Here is a 23,151-nt window from a genome sequence, read left to right on the forward strand (position 1 = left end):
TAAGCAGCAAAGAGGAATTTATTGTGCATAGTTATTACGATGTTTCAGAGTACCCAGGGGCAGAAACGCATCTGGCTATAGGAAGGAGCCATCAAAAGCTGGAAAGCCGTCCATTAGTCAGTGTCCTCTACTTTGCATGCAGGCTTTTCTCTTTAGCTCTGCATTAGACTTCTTGCTGGGAACCCAGGGAAATTTTTCCTTCTTCTCAATCCCTGATCTTACAAATTACAAACCCAGCCACTGAGACTGACAGGCAATTTTCTTTGCTCAGGTTCAGATTCCAAGGGGTGACAATTTGCTCGGCCCTCTTGGTCATATGTCCACCCCAGTCACAGCCAAGCTAGGGGAGGGGATGATATATACAAGCCCTGCCTCTGGCCGCCACTTCTATGGTTTCAATGACAGGAGCAGTCTCCTTCTGGCTTATGGACCGGGCAGACACCCTGGGCAGAGTCCACTGCACAGCTTTTCCCCAGCCTGCCAGTCCGGGAGGTGCTGGACCAGGTTGGGGTCTGCATCTGATGTAGAGAGAATGTCCCAGCCTCCCACTTCATGAGCAAGATAAGCTGTACTGCCCCAGGCTCTGGGAACCCCTGAGCTTCTTCCCAAGGACAGTCACCAGGCTACAGATCTATCTTCTTCATATCCTCATTTCATGCCTGCATCAAATATCTAGACATTTCCTCCAGACAGCCTCCCCTCTTCATGCAGCAGAGAGAACCCTGAGCCCCGGCTGCCTCTCCTCCTCCTCCTCATACACTCTCCACTCCAAGTCTACCCCCGTGAAGACCTGTGTTTTCACCTCTAGAAAAGGTTTCCATCCAACTCAGTTAAGAGACACTCATGGGACACTCATGTTTTGGCTGCTGATTTTATTGCAGGACATTAGGTAGAAGCAAGACGTCCTAACCAAAGGAGACTGTTCAGAACTCAGGGCAGGCTTAGGTCCAGTTGCAGCAGTCACAGCTGGTGTCGAAGACAAGCCCAGCCTGGCAGTTCTGCTGGTATGTGACTCCATTCTGGCAGTGCCAGAAGGCATTTCTGTTATTTGCCACAGGGTAGAGGCCATTGGCTTTGCCAGCACAGAATCCACTGCCCCCAGAGCTGCCTCCAGAGCTACTGCTTCCGCTGCTGCTGCTGCCGCTGCCGCTGCCACCGCTGCCACCACTCCCGCTGCTGGGAGCAGCAGTTATTGGCTGAATGGGCTGAGCAGGGGCTGTGCAACCTGAAACACACAGCACAGAGAGTGGACTGGTGGGCCTGGAAGGGACTCCAAGCTCCACCTAGTGGTGAAGAGAACTGCGGTGGAGGTGTGCAGGTGGGAGCAGTTAGCTCTGGATCCCTGCAAGTGAGGAACTCAGAAATAACTCCATACTCAGGAATTAGGAAAAGCTACCATGCTGAGCCAGCTTTCAATTTTAAAAAAAATTGAATAATTTTCATAATTATTCAATGATTTTCATAATTTAGACTTATGAAGTCTAAATAATTAAAAAGTATATGCTAAGTATCCAATAGGTGCAAAACACTTTTCTAGGATCTGGGTATAAGTGGTGAACAAAAATTCTAAATGAAAAGGGGAGTTGAGACAACCCCTGAATCACACATTAGAGATATGTGAGGGCTTCTTGTTAAATCTCCCAGGTGGGCCGAGAGGGACTTTGTAAAAGGGAGTCACAGAGAAGTAGATGCTTATATTGAAGGTTAATTTCTTGAGGCTCTTCCACATCTTTAAGATTTGGCAGGCTTGGAAAACCCACCCAGGTAGGTGGGTGAGCAACAATTCCTGACATGGAAGTTCAAGGGTAGGAGAAGGATGCAGTTGCTCACGTGGGCAAGAGCAGGGAGGTGAAATAGGGAGGGGTAGTGGGGTGGACAGGGGTTAAGGCTGCCTTTAGCGTTGGAGAGGGAGCACTGATACCCCTGGGCACCCTCTGCTGCCACTCACTTGCACTCTGCAGGCCAAGGGCGTTCTTCAGGGTAGTGATCAGAGGGAACTTGCCCTGGTTACAAAAAGTGCCAGTGAAGTCATCTAGATCAATGGCCCAAACCATGGCGCCTCCGAAGTTGTTCTGCTTAAGCCATTGGGCCTGTTTAAGGGGAGAGGACAGCAGGAATCACTTGATTTCCTGAGACTCAAGGCTAGGATTTTAGCACATCTGAAAGGCTGAGCTTACCTTGATATTGAAACTCTTAACGTTGTCATAGCCAACCCACTCATTGCCCTGATAGGCGTAGGGCACATCCTGGGGGGCATCCCACTCCTGAGTGGCTCCATTTTTCAAAAAGGTACAAATCTTTAAAACAGTAACAGATTCAAATCTTTTAAATAGTATTCCCATGAAAGAAACAAAAAAGCATACACTTGTCTCTGATTTATTTCTCTTTTTTCTTTTCTTTTCTTTTTTTCTTTCTTTCTTTCTTTCTTTTTTTTTTTTTTTTTGGAGATAGAATCTCTCTATATTACCCTCAGTAGATTGCCTTGGTGTCACAACTCACAGCAACCTCAAACTCTCGGGCTTAAGTGATTCTCCTGCCTCAGCCTCCTGAGCAGCTCGATCTACAGGTGCCTGCCACAATGCCCGGCTATTTTTTGGTTGTAGTTGTCAGTATTGTTTGGTAGGCCCAGGCTGGGTTCAAACCCGCCAGCTCCAGTGTGTGTGGCAGGTGCCCTAGCCTCTGAGCTATAGGTGCTAAGCCTGATTTTTTTTTTCTTTTTTGTCTCCAGTTGGGGTTTTCTTGAATTTTCTAATTATAGGTTTTTTATTTGCAGTAGAGAAGATCAAACTGCTTTCAAATACTTATGTTGTCCCTTATGCTGATTTGGGGAACCCACAGTAATATGAGAGGTGTATTTACTGTATTTTACTCCCTATGTGCTACTATAGATGACATTATTAAATCCTATTCATCTGGACTAAATAAATGGATATGTCATATAAACCCTTTACACAGCTAAAGTAACCTTGTTTAGAGCAGGAGGGTAATAGACAGAATAAACATTCAAGATTTCAGCAGATTCTAGCCCTGAGGCCAGGATTCACAGAGCACTGTATAACCCAAACTATCTACCTCATAGTAGGCCCAGAACCCAGACTGCCTGGTGTAGGGCCCAGCAGGACCAGCACCAGAGGTAGGGGCATTAATTCCATGGTTGGATGGGTTGCTTAGGATGAAAGTGTGTCCGTAGGCAGGAAATCCAACGATGAGCTTCTCAGCTGGGGCACCATTCTCCTTCCAGTAGTTCATGGCATAAGCCTGCAATGGAAGCAGGTTAGTTATAGGGTTCAATTGAGTGATGACCCAGGGCTTAGTTATGTTAGTACCTGTTCTTACAGGTAAAACTGTGTGATATTAATGACAGATGATTAGTGTTCTTCTTCAAGACATTTTGGTGAAGTTGTGGTTATGAGATATGACCAGTAACCTCAAAGGAGAGTTGAAGTTGTCTAAGTGGGATATATGCAGAATTAATGTCTATTTTGTACCTGAATCCCCGTGTGATTTACACCATCATCTCTGGTATAAATTTGCATCTGTGCAGGACTCACCACATTGAGGTAGGCGTTGCTGCCAGTGTCAGTTGGGTATTTGTAGAGGGGGCTGTTCTCTCCCGTGTAACCCTCCCAGGAACCATGGAGGTCGTAGGTCATGACATGGATGTAGTCCAAGTACCTGAGGTAGAATACAGGATTTAAAATCACTGCTGAGGGTCATTTCCCACACATATGCAGGCTACAGACACCATTTCCAAAGCCTCCTAAACAAAGTCCCTGCACAGCAGCACAACAGATCAAGGACAAGTCCACTGTGCCTAAATGATTTCTGTGGCAGCTTGAGGTGAGGGTACATCACTTACTGGGACAGCTGGGGGATCTCATAGCCAGACTGGATGTTAGAGATGCCAGCAGCCACTGCGGCAGTGACCATCAACCTGGGCTTATTGATCTGCTTGGCCTCCTGCTCAAAAGCTTCACGCATTTCCTACAGAACCAAAAGCATAAGAGGACATTTATGAAGCTGATTTTACCTCCTGAAATATAATACTAAAGTGCTTTTACATATTTTCTCTTTAGTCTCTCAACAGCCCAACAAAGTAGATAGGATAGATGATATTAGTCAATTTTACAGCTATCCTATGTGCCTGAGAGTTAGGAAATTTCACTAAAGTTTCACAGTAAGTTAATAGGCAGGTCATGACAAGAACCCAGGTCCCAGATGACCATTGGAGCTCCATTCATAGCACCATACTCTGAAGCTATAGTTGCAGTACCCTGTGACTAGCAGTACAGAAATTTGCTCCTATTTGTTTATTAGATGAACTACTTGGCAGGACTGATAGCCCATCCTATGAAATGCTGAACTGGCCAATAAGGAAGGTGTCAACAGTCAGAAGATGGGTTCTCATTCAATGTGAGAGACTAATCCATCTGTGTTTCATGTGACTGCACTCTCCTTTGGAGTACTGGGTGTGGTTCTTATGGTTGCATTACTAGGGTGTGCCAGAGTATGTTTGAGTGAAGACTGGCTCTGAAAATTGTCATGTGGTTACTGAAGGAAATAAGATGCTTAACTGGAGAAGAGAAATGACAGGTAGGTCATTATATCTGTCTTACAGATATTGAACCCATATATTGCAGAAGGTACAGTTTCATTCTTTGTTGCTTAAGTGGGAAGAGCTAGAATCAATGAGTAGAAGTTATAAATTATGACTGGAGGCATGTTATAGCTAAGAAAAAAGATGTTCTTTCTGATCATTGGATCTGTCCAACAAAAAAGGAAACTGACTTTTCACCTAGTAAATTACTTGGCACTCAAACTATTCTGAGGTCAGCTGACAATCTGGTGTATAGAGTAGTATAGAAAAGAACCTCTGTCTCAAGAGAGAGTAAATCTATTAATAGAAACCATCCTTAGTCCTTAGCTTTTCTCATTCTATTTATTTTTCCTTGGTGATTTCTTAGTTGTCTACCTGGGATGATTGCTTTAATACAATACACCAAGCCAAGTTCTTGGTCTTGAACTCCAGTCTGATATTCACAAAATGTCTATGGAGCATTCCTGTAGCCTGTTCCACAGATACTTACACTCTCCATGGTAAATTAATCAGGCCTCCTTCTTTCAAAACTATACTTCTCTCTGTATTTACCATCTCAGTTAATAGTGCCAAAATCAAGCCAGGCCTCAAAGTCAGAAATCAGGGAGTCCTTTCTCTTTTCCACCTCCAGTTAATCTCAGAACTCCTGTCAAGTCTATCCTCTTGGTGTCCCTTGCATTTATCTCCTTCTTCCCTCAGTGGTAGCTCCTTTGATGGCCCTGATCATCTCTTGCTTAAATAATTGCAATGACTCCATGACCAGATTGTTCCCACCTCCTCTTTCTAAAGGTCAAAGCTAACTCTCTACTACCCAGAATCCTTCAAAGCTGCCCTATTACCTTGAAGATAAAGTCCAAATTCCTTAACATCAGATAGAAGTCCCATGCCGGTTCACAGACCATCATTCACCTACTTGCTCACACACATCTTCATCTGCGCTATTCCCATCCTCAATTAGTTAACACCACTCCCTATCTAGAGTAACACCAAGCATCACTTTCTCTAGAGATCTCTTCCTGATCCCTTTGTTCTCCACAGACCTCTGCCTGCATTTATCAAAATATGTGGCAATACTTTTTTATTTTGCATGCTTCCATCTCAGAATATGTGTTTTTTAAAGCCAAGCAGTGTGTATTATTTTTATCTTTAGCTTGACAGGTAACCCAAGGTCTGGCACAGTGTATGTACTCTGTACTAATGGGAAGTTGAGTGCAACTGTTAGAAGCGCTGGTGGCTAGCCAGACTGCAGGGGTAGTTATGATGCCTACCAATTATGCTATCTTGGGCAGACCACTTAACCCTTTTCTATAACTTTGTTTCCTTATCTGAAAAATAAAGATGATCATACGTTATTTCATAGAATGAAGGGGAAGATGAAACGAGTAATGGCCATTCAAACAGGCTGTGGATTAGTGCCCAGTACATAGCACACTTGCTGCTGCTATTAAATGTTTGTTGATCAATGTGCAATGTCTGAAAATCTTTGGAATAATAAGATTCTATGATTCTAAGTTCAAGTTTTGTTTTACTCTAGAACCACAGTGATTCTCCTGGGGGAAGAAAGGCTTTGAACCTTCTTGGGTTATAGACTGCTCCTTCCTTCCCTCCTCACCTGCACCAGGACAGTGAAGAGATGCTTGTCCTGAGGAGTGCTCCCGCGAGAGCCAGGGTACTCCCAGTCAAAGTCCAGCCCATCAAACTCGTACTGGCGCAGGAATTTGATGACTGAGGCAATGAAAGTCTGGCGGTTCTCAGGAGTGGAAACCATGGCAGTGAAACTGAGGGAGACCCAAAGAAGGCAGAGTGAGTCCTCAGTGGTGTTAGCACCTTGGAGTAGGGTCAAGCTCTCAGTTCCTTCCTCAGACCCTTAACTAGGATACACAGCCCAGGTTAAAGCATGTTCCTGATTTCCCCCCTCCTTCCTTCATAAGCTCTAATCTTCCCAGCCATGATAACTTAAGGTTCCCTTTATTTTGCTATCCCAAGCTCTGATCTTTCTCCCAAGGGTGCCCTTGTTGCTTTGGATCTGGCTAACTCAGCCCACTGTGTCCCTTTTCAAATAGTCCCCCTCGTTCAGGTACCCTCAAAGAAGTCTTCTTATTTATTTGTATGACTTTCTCTTTCCTTTCCCTGGAAGGTAAATAGACAGAGCAGTATAATACCTCTGCAAGGTCTGTGCTCTTGAAATACTCTAAGAACAGATTGCTTTGGGATCTCAGTAATTAAACCTTCATGGATAGGGCCTGAGAATATCCAACTAAATTTAAATTTAAATGTATAAATACATTGTGTTCTACTTAGTATTGAGGTTTTATTTAATTAGCATATTTGTTTAATGCACATTCTTAATGTAGATTGTGAAGTCTAAAGGGACAGCAATCCCACTGGGCTAACTTGGTTCCATAGCAAATGAATGATGGGGTAGAAGACTCACGGGGCAGTGCCAAAGTTCCAGCCTCCAATGGCCAGGAGAGTTTTCAGCTGGCTGTTCCTATAAAGCAAAGAATAAAAATAAGAGAAATTCAAAATCCACAAGTCCCTCTATTGAAAATAACATTGGTTTGTGCTTGCTTATTTTACTTCAACATTGATAATGATATGTAATATTACAGAGCAATTTCCCTCATCTACCGAAAACTTTCTTTATAAAAATTGTGTTGTTCTCACATACATCATTAATGTACCCAGTATTCCTAAGTGAAATATCAATTACAGAATTGATTTTTGTAACAAAGAATGTATTGGCAAATATTTTCGATACATATAACTTAAAAGCATAATTAACTCATTTTCTATTCTATCAGATAAAAGGATAAGTGCTGCTTCAGCATAATTATCTTTCCAGTGTCCATGACAGTTAACATAAATTAATTGGCTGGGAATTACACAGTCTTTAGAATAGAGATTCTCAAACATCCATTTACATAAGAATTGAGTTCAAGGCTGTGGGACAACAGCAATTAAAATTGCAGGTTTATCACCCCATCCTCAGAGATTCTGATTCTGTTGGATCAGAGTAAGGACTAACATTTTTATCAAGTGCCCCTCTGTGACTTCGTTGCAAGCAGCAACTGAACCACACTTCAAGAAACACTGCTGTACAGGAGTTTACCTGCTTTTAGGTATCATAAACTCTAGTATCTGCATTCATGACAGTGCCATTACTGATGGCAGCAATTGCCTCTTCCCTTCCTTGTCCTAGATATGACTAAACTGAACAAACCTTAATTAAAAGATGCCAGTTTGTTTGCTTGTATATGTTTCTTTTCACAGAAAAGAGAACTATTACAATACAGGAAACCTGACTGATTCTTGGACTCAATGATGCCAAATTTTTAGTATTCTCTACCTCCTGGTCGCTGATGAAAATAATTAAGATGACTTGCAGTTTTCCAGGTCATAGAAAAAGACAGAGAAAGAAGAAAGGCAGGACCGATATTTTTGAATAGCCTTTAGAGCAGGCAATGTGCTGTGTTATCTACATCCTTGCTACTTAAAGTGTGGCTCCCGTCTCAGTAGCATAATTCTGGGGGAGCTTGTTAGAAATGCAGAGTCCTGTCCACTAGAAATGAAACTGGAATGAAATTAGACCCTTATCTTCTACATTATACAAAAAGAAACCGAAAATGGATTACAGACCTAAGGATTTTATGACTTGAAACTATAGAAGTACTAGAAGAAAACATGGAGAAAAGCTCCTTGACATTGGTCAGGGCAAGAACTCTTTGGATATGACCCTGACAGTACAGCAACACAAGCAAAAATTGACAAATGGGATCACGTCAGATTAAACAGCTGCCCAACAAGGAAACAAGAGTAAAAAGACAACCCGTGGAATTGGAGGAAATATTTTAAACCATACACCTGATAAGGTGTTAATATTCAAACTATATCAGACAACTACAACTTGGGTTTTATCTTACAAATGCAAACAATGTAACCTAGTCATATGTACCCTCATAATAACCCAAAATTAAAAAAAGAAAAAACACCAAAATATATTAGAAATCGAACTTAATAGCATTAAAGCAACCTGATTTAAAAATGGGTCAAGGACCTCAATAGACATTTCTCAAAAGAAGACATGCAAATAGTCAACAAACACTCTAAAAAATGCACAACATCACTACTTATCAGAGAAAAATGCCTGTTAAAACCACAATGAGACATTACCTCACCGCAGTTGGAATGACTATTTTAAAGAAGACAGAAGATAACAGGTGTTAGGATGCGGAGAAAAGGGAACTCATGTGCACTGTTGGTGGGAATGTAACTTAGTATAGCCATTATGGAAACCACTGTGAAGATTCCTCAGAAAATTAAAAATGAAACTACCATACAATGTAGTGATTCCACTACTGGGCTTATAGCCAAAGAAAATGATATCAATATGTAAAGAGATATCTATACTCTTGTGTTCATTATAGCATTATTGACAATAGCCAAGATAGAAAATCAACCTGAGTGTCCATTAGCAGATGAACGTAAAGAAAGTATGGTATATATACACAATGGAATACTATTCAGGCTTTAGAAAAGAAGAAATTCTGTCCTTTGTGATGACATAGACGAACATGAAGCCATGATGTTAAGTGAAATAAGCCAAGCACAGAATGGTAAGTACCATATGAGTTTACTTATAAGTGGAGTCTAGAAAAGTTAAACTCATGGATGTAGAGAGTTGAATGGTGGTTATCAGGGGCCGGAGGCAGGGTGGTTTAAGGGATTGGAGAGATGTTAGTGGAAATATACAAAATTCAGTTAGATATAAGAAATAAGTTCAAAAGATCATTGTACAATATAGCAACTATAGTTAATAACAATCTCTTATATTTTTAATAGATTAGATTCTAAAGAGTGGATTTTAAGGATTTCTTTTTTTGGTACAAAAAATTCAAGTACGTGTAGTAATGCATACATTAATAGCTCAAATGAGCCATTCTATAATGTATACATATTTCAAAGCATCATGTTGTACCAATAAATATGAACAATTTTGTCACTTAAAAAAGAAAAATGAAATGTAGAGTCTTGATTCCCACCTCAAGTCCACTTCTTCAAATGTTACATTTTAAGAAGCATTCGTGTCTGGGAAGTACTGACTTAGGAAACATCAAATTAAATCTCTCCCCTCCTCTTACTTGTTTTTCAGGCCATTGAAAGCTTGGTAGAGAGTCACGTCATCCCATTCAATGGTGGTGATTTCGTTGTTCCGCATCCCAGCAAAGGCGTAGATGAGATGAGTGCAGAGGCAGGGGTCAATGTCATCAGGCTTGAAGCGCCCCAGGCCTGGCCGGTACTGGGCCCAGTTGGTGAAGTAGCATACCAGCTGGTAGGCAGAGCCTGTGGGTAGTAAGGAGGAAGGAGATGGCTTGGTTTAGCATCTACTGAAACACACTGTGCATTTTGGCCCTGCCTCTGTCTCCCTCCCTGTGCCTCAGAGGCCTGATCTGCGTGTGGAGATGGTGGGGATGAACATGCTCACAGATAATTCCCAATATTCTCACTGACTTGGAGTTGGTTATTTTTATCTTTGACAAACTCATTTTGGGATCTTGAATAAGCCTAGGAGACTTCTTAGAAAAGATGCCCTTAGTCATATGAAGCTCAATGAATACTCACTAGTTTACCACTCTCAGGTGGTCATGCTGAGGAGGGGAGCAGTGAAAGCCAATTCAATACAATAGAATCCCCCAACACAGCCAATCAGTCTGTGGAAATAAACTGGAGTTCTCCCTCATTAGTATGGTATATCTCTTGAAATATTTTCTTTAAATAGGTGATAGTGGAATATTTAAAAAAATCTCACATATGTTAAGCAGATAATTGAGTTATGGATAACTTATAGGCATTAAGGTTTAAGTTAGGAAAAGACTGTATCTGTGATAAAACATAAGGCTTATGACTTACCCAACTGGGCATTCAGCAGAAGGACCAGACCTAGATAGAAAGTAAAAACATGCACTTTGAACCAATTGTCTGTACCCTGTAGATTCTCACTCTGAAGTCTTGGGTGCCTTTCTATTTGCCATAGATGGTTACAGCCTGAGTGACTTAACAGTTATGCCAAAGATTTTTAAGTGAACACAACAATAGATCACCTTTTTTTCCTTTTGTCAAAAATTGACATGACACCTTCTTCCACCTTCCATGTCACAAATAAATGTTACTGAATGCAGTAGAGTCTGAAGCCTACTATCTAAGGAAGATAGACTTACTGAAATTACCCAAGTTCATGCTGCTCAGTGACTACACTTCGATTCATGCTTTACCTCTTTGAGCTAGCATAAGTGCAGCCTCCTAACTGACAAGGATCCTTTGCAGTAGAGAATTAAGTCCCTCCTGGGCCTTAGGAGTTGTTTTGGAACCATCTTTCAGGAGAGCTTATGGAAACAGAGAAGAACTTGGTTCTATGGAGTGAGACTCCAGATACCTTTCCTCCTGGCTTCTACCAGGGCACTTCTGGGCTGATTGTTTTATAAATTGAGTGTCAAGTCTCATTTGAAAAAGGTTCTTAAGCTTAAAAACATTTGTAAATCCTGGTTTTAGAGAAACTCTGGGTATGACTAGACTCTAAACAACTCACTGAAACAATCTCTTCAAATGACTGAATTTCTAACAGTGATATTTTTATGGCACATCATCAACTCAGTAGGGTAACAGAGGAAAAGGAAGTAATTCTGAAAACAGAACAAAGACAACTTGGATGACTCTATCTCAGTTACTAATTTTCATCCCTGAGAAAGCTGGTCCAAGGACAGACACAGCATGCAAATAAACATCACACCAATTAAAGTGAGGTGGTGCAGGAAGAGGAGCAGAGAAAAAGGAACAAATGAATAAAAGATGAAAGAGTAAAAGACAAACATTGGAAGAAAATGATTCTTTGTTTTAGGACCTGACCTTTGGGGTAATGATGGCAGGAATGTTCCTAGAGTCAAGTGAAGCTAAGAGAGCAAGAGGCAGAGTAACTTGTATATGATGAGATGCTCTTGAAAATTTGAAATGAAGAAGAATGGAAAAGCATAGAGATGCATTATGAAGACCACTTCCTGGTTGTCAGACCCTGAAAGAAAAAGAAATCAGGTAAGATAAAGGTTCTAACTCTAATTCAAACTCACCTGTGAGGAGAATAAGCCTTGCCATGGTTGGGTGTCAATACTGGTCCAACAGAGCTTAGGTTTGCTTTATATACCATGTGAGCATGATGAGGGCTTCCGAATGGAAAACATTTAATCCAAATGTGTGACTAATCAATAAATCCACTTATTTTCTCCTCTACAAACACCACTCCTTTGACCTCTAACTTACACCCTCCCACCACCATCTTCCTTGCCCAATAGGGACAAAACAATGCCACAGGTCCTCACGGGGTGAGGAAGGTTGTCACCATGGAAAGAATCAGTTTAATAGCTTTTTTGGCAGTTCCCAGGGCTGATAAGATCTGTTTAGATTCTGTAGTTAGGTTTTATACTGTGGACATTTCGTGCCTGGGATCAAAGCATGTCTTTGTTGAAAAGTAAATAATAAGAACCTTTGGGAGTTATTAGTTGTTCTTAAACCTTTTTTCTTTATGGAATTATTCATATGGAATTTGTACAGTCAGTGCCTAACAAACTTTCCCTCGTTAGGTATTACTTTCTGAGTACTCTACTCACACTTGTTCTTTGGAATGGCTTCAAGTCATGATTATATGATAATTTATCTAAGAATGTACGGGTTCCAAAATATCTCCTCTGAAGGTCACTAAAAACTCTCTAGTGTTCCATAGTTTCAAATTATATCCCAGGGACACTCAAAAAATTTTGCATTGCTAATGGATAGCAGTGATGTCAATGATATTGAAACGAGTCTCTTTTTATAGAAATATTTGCAACTTGACCATTTCTAGAATTTTGTATTTAAAATTAGTTCCAATTTACCCCTCCAAACATTACCCATTACCATTATCCTAAAATAAATTTCTGCTTCAGCTAAAATAATCTATTCATTTTCTTCCAACATGCATTATGTGCCTTTGCTCATGCTACCCCTCCACCCCTTGCCTATAATGTCTCCTTCTCCTCATGGCCTATCCCAATCTTAGCAATTTTTCAAAGTGAAGCTCAGATCTGCTCTTTGGATTGTCCTCTGAATTACTTTATGTACTCCAGCACATATTGTCTTGTATTGCTTACATGGTACTTGTCTTGTGGCAACACCTGAAATGCACTTGTGGGAATATGGCTGCCCATTATGGAATGTCAGCATGTTAGCAGAGTTATTGTGAGTCCAGACAGGTTTATTCATTTATCACACTTGGAAACTAAATTGTATCCATTAACCCTATGGATGTCAGGTTAAGTGTTGTGGTCTGCTCTTAGGACCAGAGAAAGTGTAGTAGAAGTGCTGCCAGGAAAAGTTTCCAGTGTGGAAAAAATATCACCAATATTAAAAATATCAGCAAACACTACCAGTGCCTACTATGTGTCAGAGATTGCCTTTGGTGCTTACATCAGTTAGGTTTTAATTTTGCAAATGACCAAAACCAACTCAAACAAACACAAATTAATATATTTGAAAGACATAGGAAGCTTACAGAATCAAAGATAAGAGTATAGAACTCACCTTTGGGATGGGCATGGTGGCTCACACTTGTAATCTTAGTACTTTGGGTGACCTGCCAGGGAGAAAGGCTTGATGATGTGGTCAGTGTGGTGTTAGAGAACATGCCTCTGCTGTAACAGAAAGCAAGTCTGTCTTAGGGGAGAGGAGTGGGAGAAAGGCTTAGGGTAAGTAAACTCCAGTTTTATTTTCCATCCATGTATAACAGGAATCAAAGTCCTGGATAAGTAGTATAGTTGTGTAGCACCAGACCTTTTACTAGTGAAAGGCTTGGGTCCAGTTTCAGTCTTTTATATGTGGTTATCCTGTTCTCCCAGCACCATTTTTTGAATAGGGGTTCTTTTCCCCTGTATATACTTTTGTTTGGTCAGATGGCCGTAAGAGACTGGTTTTATCTCTTGGTTTTCCATTCAGTTCCATATGTCTGTGTCTCTATTTTTGTGCCAATACCGTGCTGTTTTGATCCCTGCGAACTTGTAATATAACCTGAAGTCTGGTAGTGTGATGCTTCCAGGAATGCCTCTAAAAATTCCCTTGGCTAAAAGATTTTTTTCTGGTTCCATACAAAACAAGAACTATTTTTTTTTACAGTTCTTCAAAGGATGATGTTGGTATTTTAATGGATATTGCATTGAATCTGTAGATTGCTTTGGTAGTATAAACATTTTAACAATGTTGATTCTTCCCAGCCAAGACTATGATATGTTCTTCCACTTGTTGATGTCTTCTGCTATTTCTTTTCTTAGGATTTCATAATTCTCTTTGTAGAGGTCCTTCACCTTTTTTGTTAGGTATATTCCTAGGTATTTCATTTTCTTTGAAGCTATTATGAAGGGAATTGAATTTTTGATTAACTTTTTGACTTGGCTGTTATTGGTATATACAAAGGCTACCAATTTGTGGACATTGATTTTATATCCTGTGACATTACTGTATTTCTGCATCACTTCCAGGAGTCTTGTGGTTGAGTCTCTGGGGTTTTCTAAATATAAGATTGTATCATACGTTTGAACACTTCATGAAGTCCCATAATTCTCTGAGTGACTATTCTGCTTTTTCCTCTTTTCTTTTCAACCTCTTTAGCTGCCTGGATTAGCTCAAGAGGTTTTTCCTGTATAGCTGAGATTCTTTATTCTCCATGGTCGAATCTGTTATTGATATTTTTACTGCATATTTAAGTTCCCTGATTGACTCTTTTAAGTCCTTAAGCTCCACTGTATCCATTCTGTATTCTTCATATTTTTTGTCCACTTTTTGGTTCTGTTTTTCCACTTTCTTGTCAATTACCTTTATTGTTTTTGCCATCCATATTTTAAATTCCCTTTCCATCATTTCCATTAATTCTTTATAGGTGGAATCCTCTGTGGTAGCTACTTCACAATTCCTTGGAGGTATTCTGGTTTTTCATGTTGCAATAATTTTTCTGTTGGTTCCTTCTCATGTGTGCTTTCTTCTCATTCACTTTCTTCCCCTACATTTTTTCTTCTCACTACCTCATTTGCTTTAAATCAAAGCAAAGCTTTGTCTCAGAGCTTAGGTATTATTAGGTATTATTATTTTTTCTTTATTAAATCATAGCTGCATACATTAATACAGTCATGGGGTACAGTGTGCTGTTTTTATATACAATTTGAAATATTTTCATCAAACTGGTTAACAGAGCCTTCATATCATTTTCTTAGTTATTGTGTTAAGACATTTATATTCTACATTTAGAAAGATTCACATGTACCCTTATAAGATGAACCATAGGCATGATCCCACTAATCACCCTCCCTCCACCCAACCTCCTCCCTCCCCTCTCCTCCCTCTCCCCTTTCCCCATATACTTGGGCTATAATTGGGTTGTAGCTTTCCTATGAAAGCTATAAGTTAGTTTCATAGTAGGGCTGGATACTTTTTCTTCCATTCTTAAGATACTTTGCTAAGAAGAATATTTTCCAGCTCCATCCATGTAAACATGAAGGAGGTAAAGTCTCCGTCCTTATTTAGGGCTGCATAGTATTCCATGGTGTACATATACCACAATTTATTGATCCATTCATGGGTTTACGGGCACTTGAGCTTCTTCCATGACCTAGCAATTGTGAATTGGGCTGTAATAAAAGAGCTTAAGTATTGAAGTAGCCTTATACCATAAGAATATAAGGAAAGAGCAAATGGAAGATAAGGGTGAAGAGAGAGAAGGGAGAAAGAAAAGAAAAAGATAAAGAGGGGAAAAAAGGCCCAGCTCTCCTGAGTCTTGTCTTCTCCTCTTCTGACATCGTGTCCTTTACTACTCATTCCACCACCATCTCCAGCAATTACTGGTCCCTGGGCTCAGTCCAGGCACCCAGCTACAGTGTCCAGCCCACCAGCAATGCAGTCAGTGTCTATGCAGGCACTGGGGACTCGGGCTCCCAGATTTCTATGTCCCTCTCTACCAGCTTCTGGGGTGGCAGGGGGTCCAGGGGCCTGGCCACAGGAATGGCCAGGGGTCTGGCGAGAATAGGGGGCATCCAAACCAAGAAGGAGACCATGCAAGAACTGAACACCACCTGGCCTCCTACCTGGACAGAGTGAGGAACCTGGAGACCAATAATCCGAGGTTGGACAGCAAAATTCGGGAACACCTGGAGAAGAAGGGGCCCCAGGTCAGAGACTGGGCACATTACTTCAAGACCATTGAGGACCTGAGGGCTCAGATCTTTGCCAATTCTTTGGACAACGCCCTCATTGTTCTGCAGATTGACAATGCCCATCTTGCTCTGATGACTTTAGAGTCAAGTATGAGACAGAACTGGCTATGTGCCAATCCATGGAGAGCCACATCCATGGGCTCCGCAAGGTCATTGATGACACCAGTATCACTCGACTGAAGCTGGAGTCAGAGATCGAGGCTCTCAAGGAGGAGCTGCTCTTCATGAAAAAGAACCATGAGGAGGAAGTCGAAGTCCTACAAGCCCAGATTGCCAGCTCTGGGTTGACTGTGGAGGTAGATGTTCCCAAATCCCAGGACCTGAGCAAGATCATGACAGACACACAGGCCCAGTATGCCTAATTGGCTTGGAAGAACCAAGAAGAGCTGACCAAGACCTAGTCCCAGCAGATTGAGGAGAGCACCTCAGTGGTAACATCACAGTTTGCTGAGGTTGGAGCTGCTAACACAATGCTCACAGAGCTGACACATACAGTCCAGTCCTTGGAGATTGAACTAGACTCCATGAGAAATCAGAAGTCCAGGTTGGAGGACAGCCTGAGGGAGGCGGAGGCCTGCTATCCCATGCAGATGGAGCAATTCAATGGGGTCCTGTTGCATTTGGAGTCAGAGCTGGCACAGACCTGGGTAGAGGGGCAGCACCAGGCCCAGGAGTATGAGGCACTGTTGAACATCAAGGTCAAGCTAGAAGCTGAGATCGCCGCCTACCACCACCTGCTGGAAGACAGGGAGGACTTCAACCTTGGTGATGCCCTGGACAGCAGCAACTCCATGCAAACCATTCAAAAGACCACCACCTGCAGGATAGTGGATGGCAAAGTGGTGTCTGAGACCAACAACACCAAAGTTCTGAGATACTGAGGCAGTAGAGCAGCATGCCCTTATACCAATAAAGATTTCAGAGGTCACTAGGGAAAAAAAGAGGAAAAAAAGAAGGGGGAAGCAAAGAATTGAAGAAAAGGAGAGAAAAAGGACAGTAAGAGAGAAAGAGAATGACAGGAAAAATAACGATATTTTACAGGGTGCTTTAACCGCATGCACAGCTCTAGCACTTTGGATGCTGGGCTGGCAGATTCCTCAAAGTCAGGATCTCTTTACCAGCCTGGGCAAAAGCATCTCTGCCATATGTAGAACAAAATCACCAGTATGTCACAGTAGGGACCTCCCAATACCTTTTTTCCAAAAGCTAAAGCTAAAAGAACACCCAAGACCATGATTTATGGCCTCCTTGAGCCAGACCAATGCCATGATTCCCCTGCTAGACCAATGTTGTTACCACTCCAGCCCTAAGAAAAGAGAAAACAATGAAAAAAATAGATAAAAACATAAAAATATAATAGTATAAGGTAAAAAAGAATAAAAAGGGATACTTATGTGTTGTATGAGAAGTTTATGTAGGAAAGATGAGAAAAGTAGAAAGATGTCTACCAAAAGATGTCTACAGGAGAGAAATAAAAATGAAGAAAAGAACAAAAGGGGATGACAAACTGTAACAAAAGTGGAGGAGCCTTTGCTATTGATAAAAGTTAAGAAGGAAAAAGTAAAAATACAATAAAACATAATAGGGCTGAGTACGCTGGACACTTTTTCTTCCATTCTTGAGATACTTTGCTCAGAAGAATATTTTCCAGCTCCATCCATGTAAGCATGAATTTATAGCTTTCATAGGAAAGCTATAACCCAATTATAGCCCAAGTATATAGGGAGAGGGGAGAGGAAGGAGAGGGGAGAGGGGGAGGATGGGAGGGGGGAGGATGGGCGGAGGGAGGGTGATTGGTGGGATCACGCCTATGGTTCATCTTATAAGGGTACATGTGAATATTTCTAAATGTAGAATATAAATGTCTTAACACAATAACTAAGAAAATGATATGAAGGCTATGTTAACCAGTTTGATAAAAATATTTCAAATTGTATATAAAAACAGCACATTGTACCCCATGACCACATTAATGTACACAGCTGTGATTTAATAAAAAAAAACAAAAAATTAAACAAACAACAACAATAATAATAAAAGAGAAAAAAGAAAAGAAAAGCTAAGAAAAAATAGAGAAAAAAAGAAAAAATGTAAAACAATATCCATATGTGTGTGTATGGTATATATACATATATATTATACATGTAGCAATATATTTTCTGGACACCAGGTGGTGCTGTGTTGCTAGGAGATGAAGAACACACCCTGGATTTTGTGTATAAGATGACGGTTAGAACCCACTCTCCAGTTACAAAGACTAGATCTCGTCTTCCTAACCTCTTTGCCCTCAACCTGGGCCTGTTTGCTTCCTCAGCATTCAGTCCCTGTGCGAATGGGGTCCCAAAGCTCTCACCAGATTTCCCAGGAAGCCTGTCAGACAGTGTCCCCCTGACAACAAAGCAGCCCACCAGGGTGGGGCAGGGGTGCTCAGGTCACCCTAAGGATGGCTTCCTGAGCCCAGCAGGTGCCCCAGAGTCTGCTGTGCACTAGGACCCTGTGGACTGTTCCTCCTATATGAGTGGTCTTCCCACAATGATATTGCCCTGCTAGCAGAAAAGCCAATGGGAGAACCACCGCACCTGGCATTCAACCCCAGCTGCTAGATGCCGTTTGAGTCTACTCGATTCAAAAGAGCAGCCCAGTCCCAAATCAAAATACTGCAGGACAACCCTTTCCCATCCCCACCCTCTGCAGGAGAGCTGGCCAACTGGTTGGTTTCTGCCCATACCAAACACTTGCCTTCTGCATTAGTTTTCCTCGGTTTCAAACCTCCTCAGTGGCTCCTGAAGTCTCCTGCTGCTTCGCTATGCCTCCAGAGTGATATTTCTAACCCGCAGGCAGAGGTTGCCAGAGACCACTTTCCCCTGTCTCTTCATGAGTAGTCATCAAGGAGATATCTGTAGTTTAACATCTTGTCCCACCCACTCTTTCTCTACTAGTGTCTTTTGCCCATTTTTCTACTGGACTGTCCATAAATGTATTAATTTATATGGACATTCTTTATATATTCTGGATTCTAATTTTTTATCAGTTGTGTGCCCTGAACATATCTTCTCCCACTTTATGGCTTGTCTTTCACTCTCTTTATGGTATCTTATGATGAAAATAAATTCTTAATTTTAATGTAGTCAAATGCATACTACTTTTTCTTCATGATTTTTTTTTTTTTTTGGTATCTGATTTGAAAATGTTTTTTCTCTACCCTGAAGATGAACATATTCTTTAGAATTTCTAAAAATTTAAATGTGCATTTTAAGCTTAAATGCAGATTTTTTGTTTATAGTGTATAGAATTGATTCATTTCATTTTTTTCCATATGAGTAACCAATTGTACTTGCATCACTTATCAATAACTTATTTTTGCATACTAATTTGAAATACCATTTCTGTCATACCACAGACCTACCAAGTGTAATAGTGAAACCGAGGTGTTAATATGATTAGATTTGCCAAATTCAGTCTGCCCTGTTTGCTTTTGGCTGCTAGCTTTATGTAATTTTTTTTTCCCATGAAGGTGAAGGTCATACTGCTGTACACTGTACCTTGACCTTTACTGGTTTCCTTATAGATAACATCTATATGTCACCATAGTAATAGTTGCTTAAGTTTTCCAGGAAGCTGGGGCAGCTTCTGCTCAGTTCAAACCAGTTGAGACCACTAACTCTTCAACTGTACCTGTGCAAATACCCAAGAAGTGGCCTTTTGAAGTCAGAGGGCTAAAAACTCTGACATTAGATCATGCCAATGCCATCATTTTCTGCATATGTGTCCTTCAAAATGCCATGAACACTTGTGCAGAATGAAACTGTTGCTTCGTTTTTCCCCTCTGCCATTCACCTTTCCCCATGCCTTAGACCAACCCACCCTAACCCATAAATATCCCTAAGTCTTATCTTTGGGGGGGGTAGATTTGAAAGCTGTTCTTCCACCTCACAGCTGCATAAATCTTTCTCTTTTGTAAAATCCATTGTCATTGTGATTGATTTACTGTGCACACAGACAGAATAAACCAGCTTGGTATCAGCCGTATCCCACCCATCAACACACACATTGCTTTTTATCCTCAGGAATATCTTAGTCATCTTGGCTCCTTATGCTTTCATTTCAATTTTATAATACACTTGTCAAATTTCATGAGATATCCCGCTGGAATTTTGTGAAATAATATTGGAGATAATTGAGATATTTATTGTTTTAAGTCTTTCTATCCATGAAAATAGATTGCTTTTCAAATTACTTACATCTTTTAAAATGGATGATAATAAAGTTATATAAATTTTTCTATAACAATCATTCACATCTTTTTAAAAAACTTTATACCAAATTCTCTTACATATTCTATCTTCTATTATAAATAATATAATTTTAAACTGAATTTTCAGAGCAGAACTAAATTATGTGGAAAACAAAAATGTAATAAAAAGGATTAATGCAACAAAAAGTTGGTTCTTTCAAAAAATAAAATTGATAGACCTCCTTCTAAATTAACCAGAAATAGAAGAGAAAAGACCCAAACAAATTTAATCAGAAATGAAAAAGGAAATACTACTAATACCACAGAAATATGAAATATTATCTATCTGTTTTTACCATGAAAATCTCTATACACATAAACTCAAAAAAATGAAGCAAGGAAATGGGCAAATTTCTGGAAACACACAACCTCCCAATGTTGCAAAGCCCTGAAAAAATGGCAAAAATGTTTTTTGTCTCCCCAACTTTTTAGAAACTGAAACCTGTACCCCTCAAAAGAGGTAAGGAGTGTCTCTTGATCTTTGTGTCAAGGGTAACCAAGGGAATTGTCTGGGTCACCAGATCTTAGCTGAAGATGGGATGCATGGAGGTCGCAAAACTGTCTTAGCTGAAGATAGGATGAATCCTGGCAAAGGATATGAGATTTTCTTGGCATAAGATGGAATTATAGGATCAGAATCTTTATAAGGTTTCTGCTTCTGCTCAGAAGCAGGAATTTGGATTTTGAGACCATCGTCTGCCATTTTTCTCTTTTTAAAAAATTTTTTTTATTAAATCATAGCTGTGTACATAAATGCAGTCATGGGGTACAGTGTGCTTGTTTTATATACAATTTGAAATACTTTCATCAAACTGGTTAACATAGCCTTCATGGCATCCGCTTAGTTATTGTGTTAAGACATTTATATTCTACATTTAGAAAGATTCACACCACACCCATGGTTCATCTTATAAGAGTATATGTGAATCTTTCTAAATGTAAAATATAAATGTCTTAACACATTTTTCTCTTTTGTTAGCAAAGTAATAAGCTTCTCTTTCTTTGTTCTCAAATCACAAGTGCTGAACTTTCAGTAACACCAAGACTCAATCAGGAAAAAATAGAACTCCTAAAAAGACCAGTAATAAACAGCAAGATTGAAGCAGTAATAAAAATCTTTCAACCCCAACAAATCCTGGATCAAATGGAATCATAAATTCTACCAGACCTACAAAAACAAGCTGGTATCCATGCTGAAAAAAATTATTCCATGATACTTAGAAGGAGTGAATCCTATCCAACTCATTCTACAAGGCCAGTATCACCTCGATAACAAAGCCAGAAAAGTCACAACAAAAAATGAAAATTATGTACCAATATCTCTTCTGAATATAGGAGCAAAAATCCTCAATAAAATAGCAACCAAATTCAACAGGACATTTAAAAAAATCCACCATAACCAAGTAGGCTTCATCCCAATGACGTGGCAATGATAACGACAAATGTGATTCAACACATAAATAGATGCAAAAATAAAGGTTGGATGATCATCTCAATAGATGCAGAAAAAATATTTGAAAAAAATCCTGCAGTCTTTCAGTAAAAGAGGCATAGAAAGAATATATCTCAAAATTATAAAAGCCATATATGACAAACCCACATCCAATATTATACTAAATGAGGGGAAGCTGAAAGCATTCCTCCTTGAACTGGCACAAGGCAAGGATACCCACTGTCATTGCTTCTGTAAAACCAAGTGCTGGAATACCTACCTAAAGCAATCAGACAAGAAAGTGGTAAGGAGGAGATCAAACTATTGCTTTTCACTAATAATATGATCTTCAATCTAGAAAATCCCAAGGACTCCTCCAAGATACTGCTGAAATTGATAAGTAAGTTCAGGGTAATCTTAGGTGACAAGGTCAATGTTCACAAATCAGTAGTTTTTCTATATACCAGTAATAGTTAAGCTGAGAGTCAAATCAAACACTCAATATCATTCACAATAGCTACAAAGAAGATAAAATACTTAAGAATGTACTTAACCAAGGAGGTGAAAGATTTCTACAAGAGAAAACAAATCTCTGATGACAGAAACAAATGGAAAAACATATTATGTTCATGGATTGGTAGAATCAACATTGTTAAAATGTCCATACTATAGCAAATGATTTACAGATTCAATGCAGTCCCCATAAAAATACCAATGCCTTATTTCACAGACTAGAAAAAAATAATTCTATGCTTCATTTGGAACCAGAAAAGAGCCCAAATAGCCAAAGTAATTTTAAACAAAAAGAAAGAAAGGTATCATATTACAATACTTCAAATTATACTATGTAAAAGACTATGGTAATTAAAATAGTATGGTATTGGTTAAAAAAACAGAGACACAGACCAATGGAACAGAAAACCCAGATATAAAACCAACTACCTACAATCAACTGTTCTTCAATAAAGCAGACAGCAACATACACTGGGGAAAAGAAGACTTATTCAATAAATGGTGCTGGTAAAATTGGACAGCCACATACAGAAGAATGAAACAGGATCCCTATCTCTCACCACCTAGAAAAATTAATTCAAGATGAATAAAAGATTTAAATGTAAAGCATGTAAACAAAAACAATTTAGAGAAAATGTGGGAAAAAATCTTCTTGACATTGGCCTTGGCAAAGAATTTTTTTTCCTTTTATTAAGTTATATATACATAGATTATGAATACATTTATGCCTTTGTGAGATTCCATGTGTTGATTTTTTGTACAAATTGGCATGCTTACATCCAACTAATCAACATAGTTTTCACCTCATTTACTTAATCACTGTGTTAAGACATTTGTGTTCTATACTTGATAGACTTGATCTGTACCCTTGCAATATGCTCCATACGTGTGGTCCTACCATTTACCTTCCCTCTATCAAACCACCCCCTCCCCATCCATATGCCTCCCTGGCCTATAGTTGTGATTCATCTTTCATATGAAAGTGTGAGTGATTATAAATTGGTTTCATATGGTACTCATATTGAGTACATTG

At 39.9% G+C, this 23,151-nt stretch overlaps 1 protein-coding gene and 1 pseudogene across 3 annotated transcripts in view; one reads left to right on the forward strand and one right to left on the reverse strand.

Annotated features, from left to right (window-relative positions):
* Positions 1 to 852: 852 nt before the first annotated feature.
* The window catches only part of LOC100961912 (acidic mammalian chitinase), a 38,928-nt gene continuing 16,629 nt past the window's right edge, over positions 853 to 23,151 (reverse strand). For 2 of the 3 annotated variants that reach the window (XM_023509814.1, XM_023509816.1), the window contains 4 exons: positions 3,073 to 3,258; positions 2,178 to 2,297; positions 1,949 to 2,090; positions 853 to 1,225 (listed from right to left, as the gene is read on the reverse strand). In XM_023509814.1, coding sequence (XP_023365582.1) covers positions 942 to 1,225; positions 1,949 to 2,090; positions 2,178 to 2,297; positions 3,073 to 3,258 — 732 coding nt within the window. In that variant the 3' untranslated portion in view covers positions 853 to 941. Of the gene's footprint in view, positions 1,226 to 1,948; positions 2,091 to 2,177; positions 2,298 to 3,072; positions 3,259 to 3,551; positions 3,676 to 3,859; positions 3,985 to 7,031; positions 7,083 to 23,151 lie in introns of those variants that run through there. The other variant, XM_023509815.1, reaches the window with a different exon arrangement.
* On the forward strand, positions 12,846 to 16,760 carry LOC100956973 (annotated as a pseudogene).

Source organism: Otolemur garnettii, unplaced genomic scaffold (genome assembly GCF_000181295.1).
Source record: "Otolemur garnettii isolate 467f Iridium unplaced genomic scaffold, OtoGar3 scaffold00010, whole genome shotgun sequence".
In the NCBI taxonomy this organism is placed as follows: domain Eukaryota; kingdom Metazoa; phylum Chordata; class Mammalia; order Primates; family Galagidae; genus Otolemur; species Otolemur garnettii.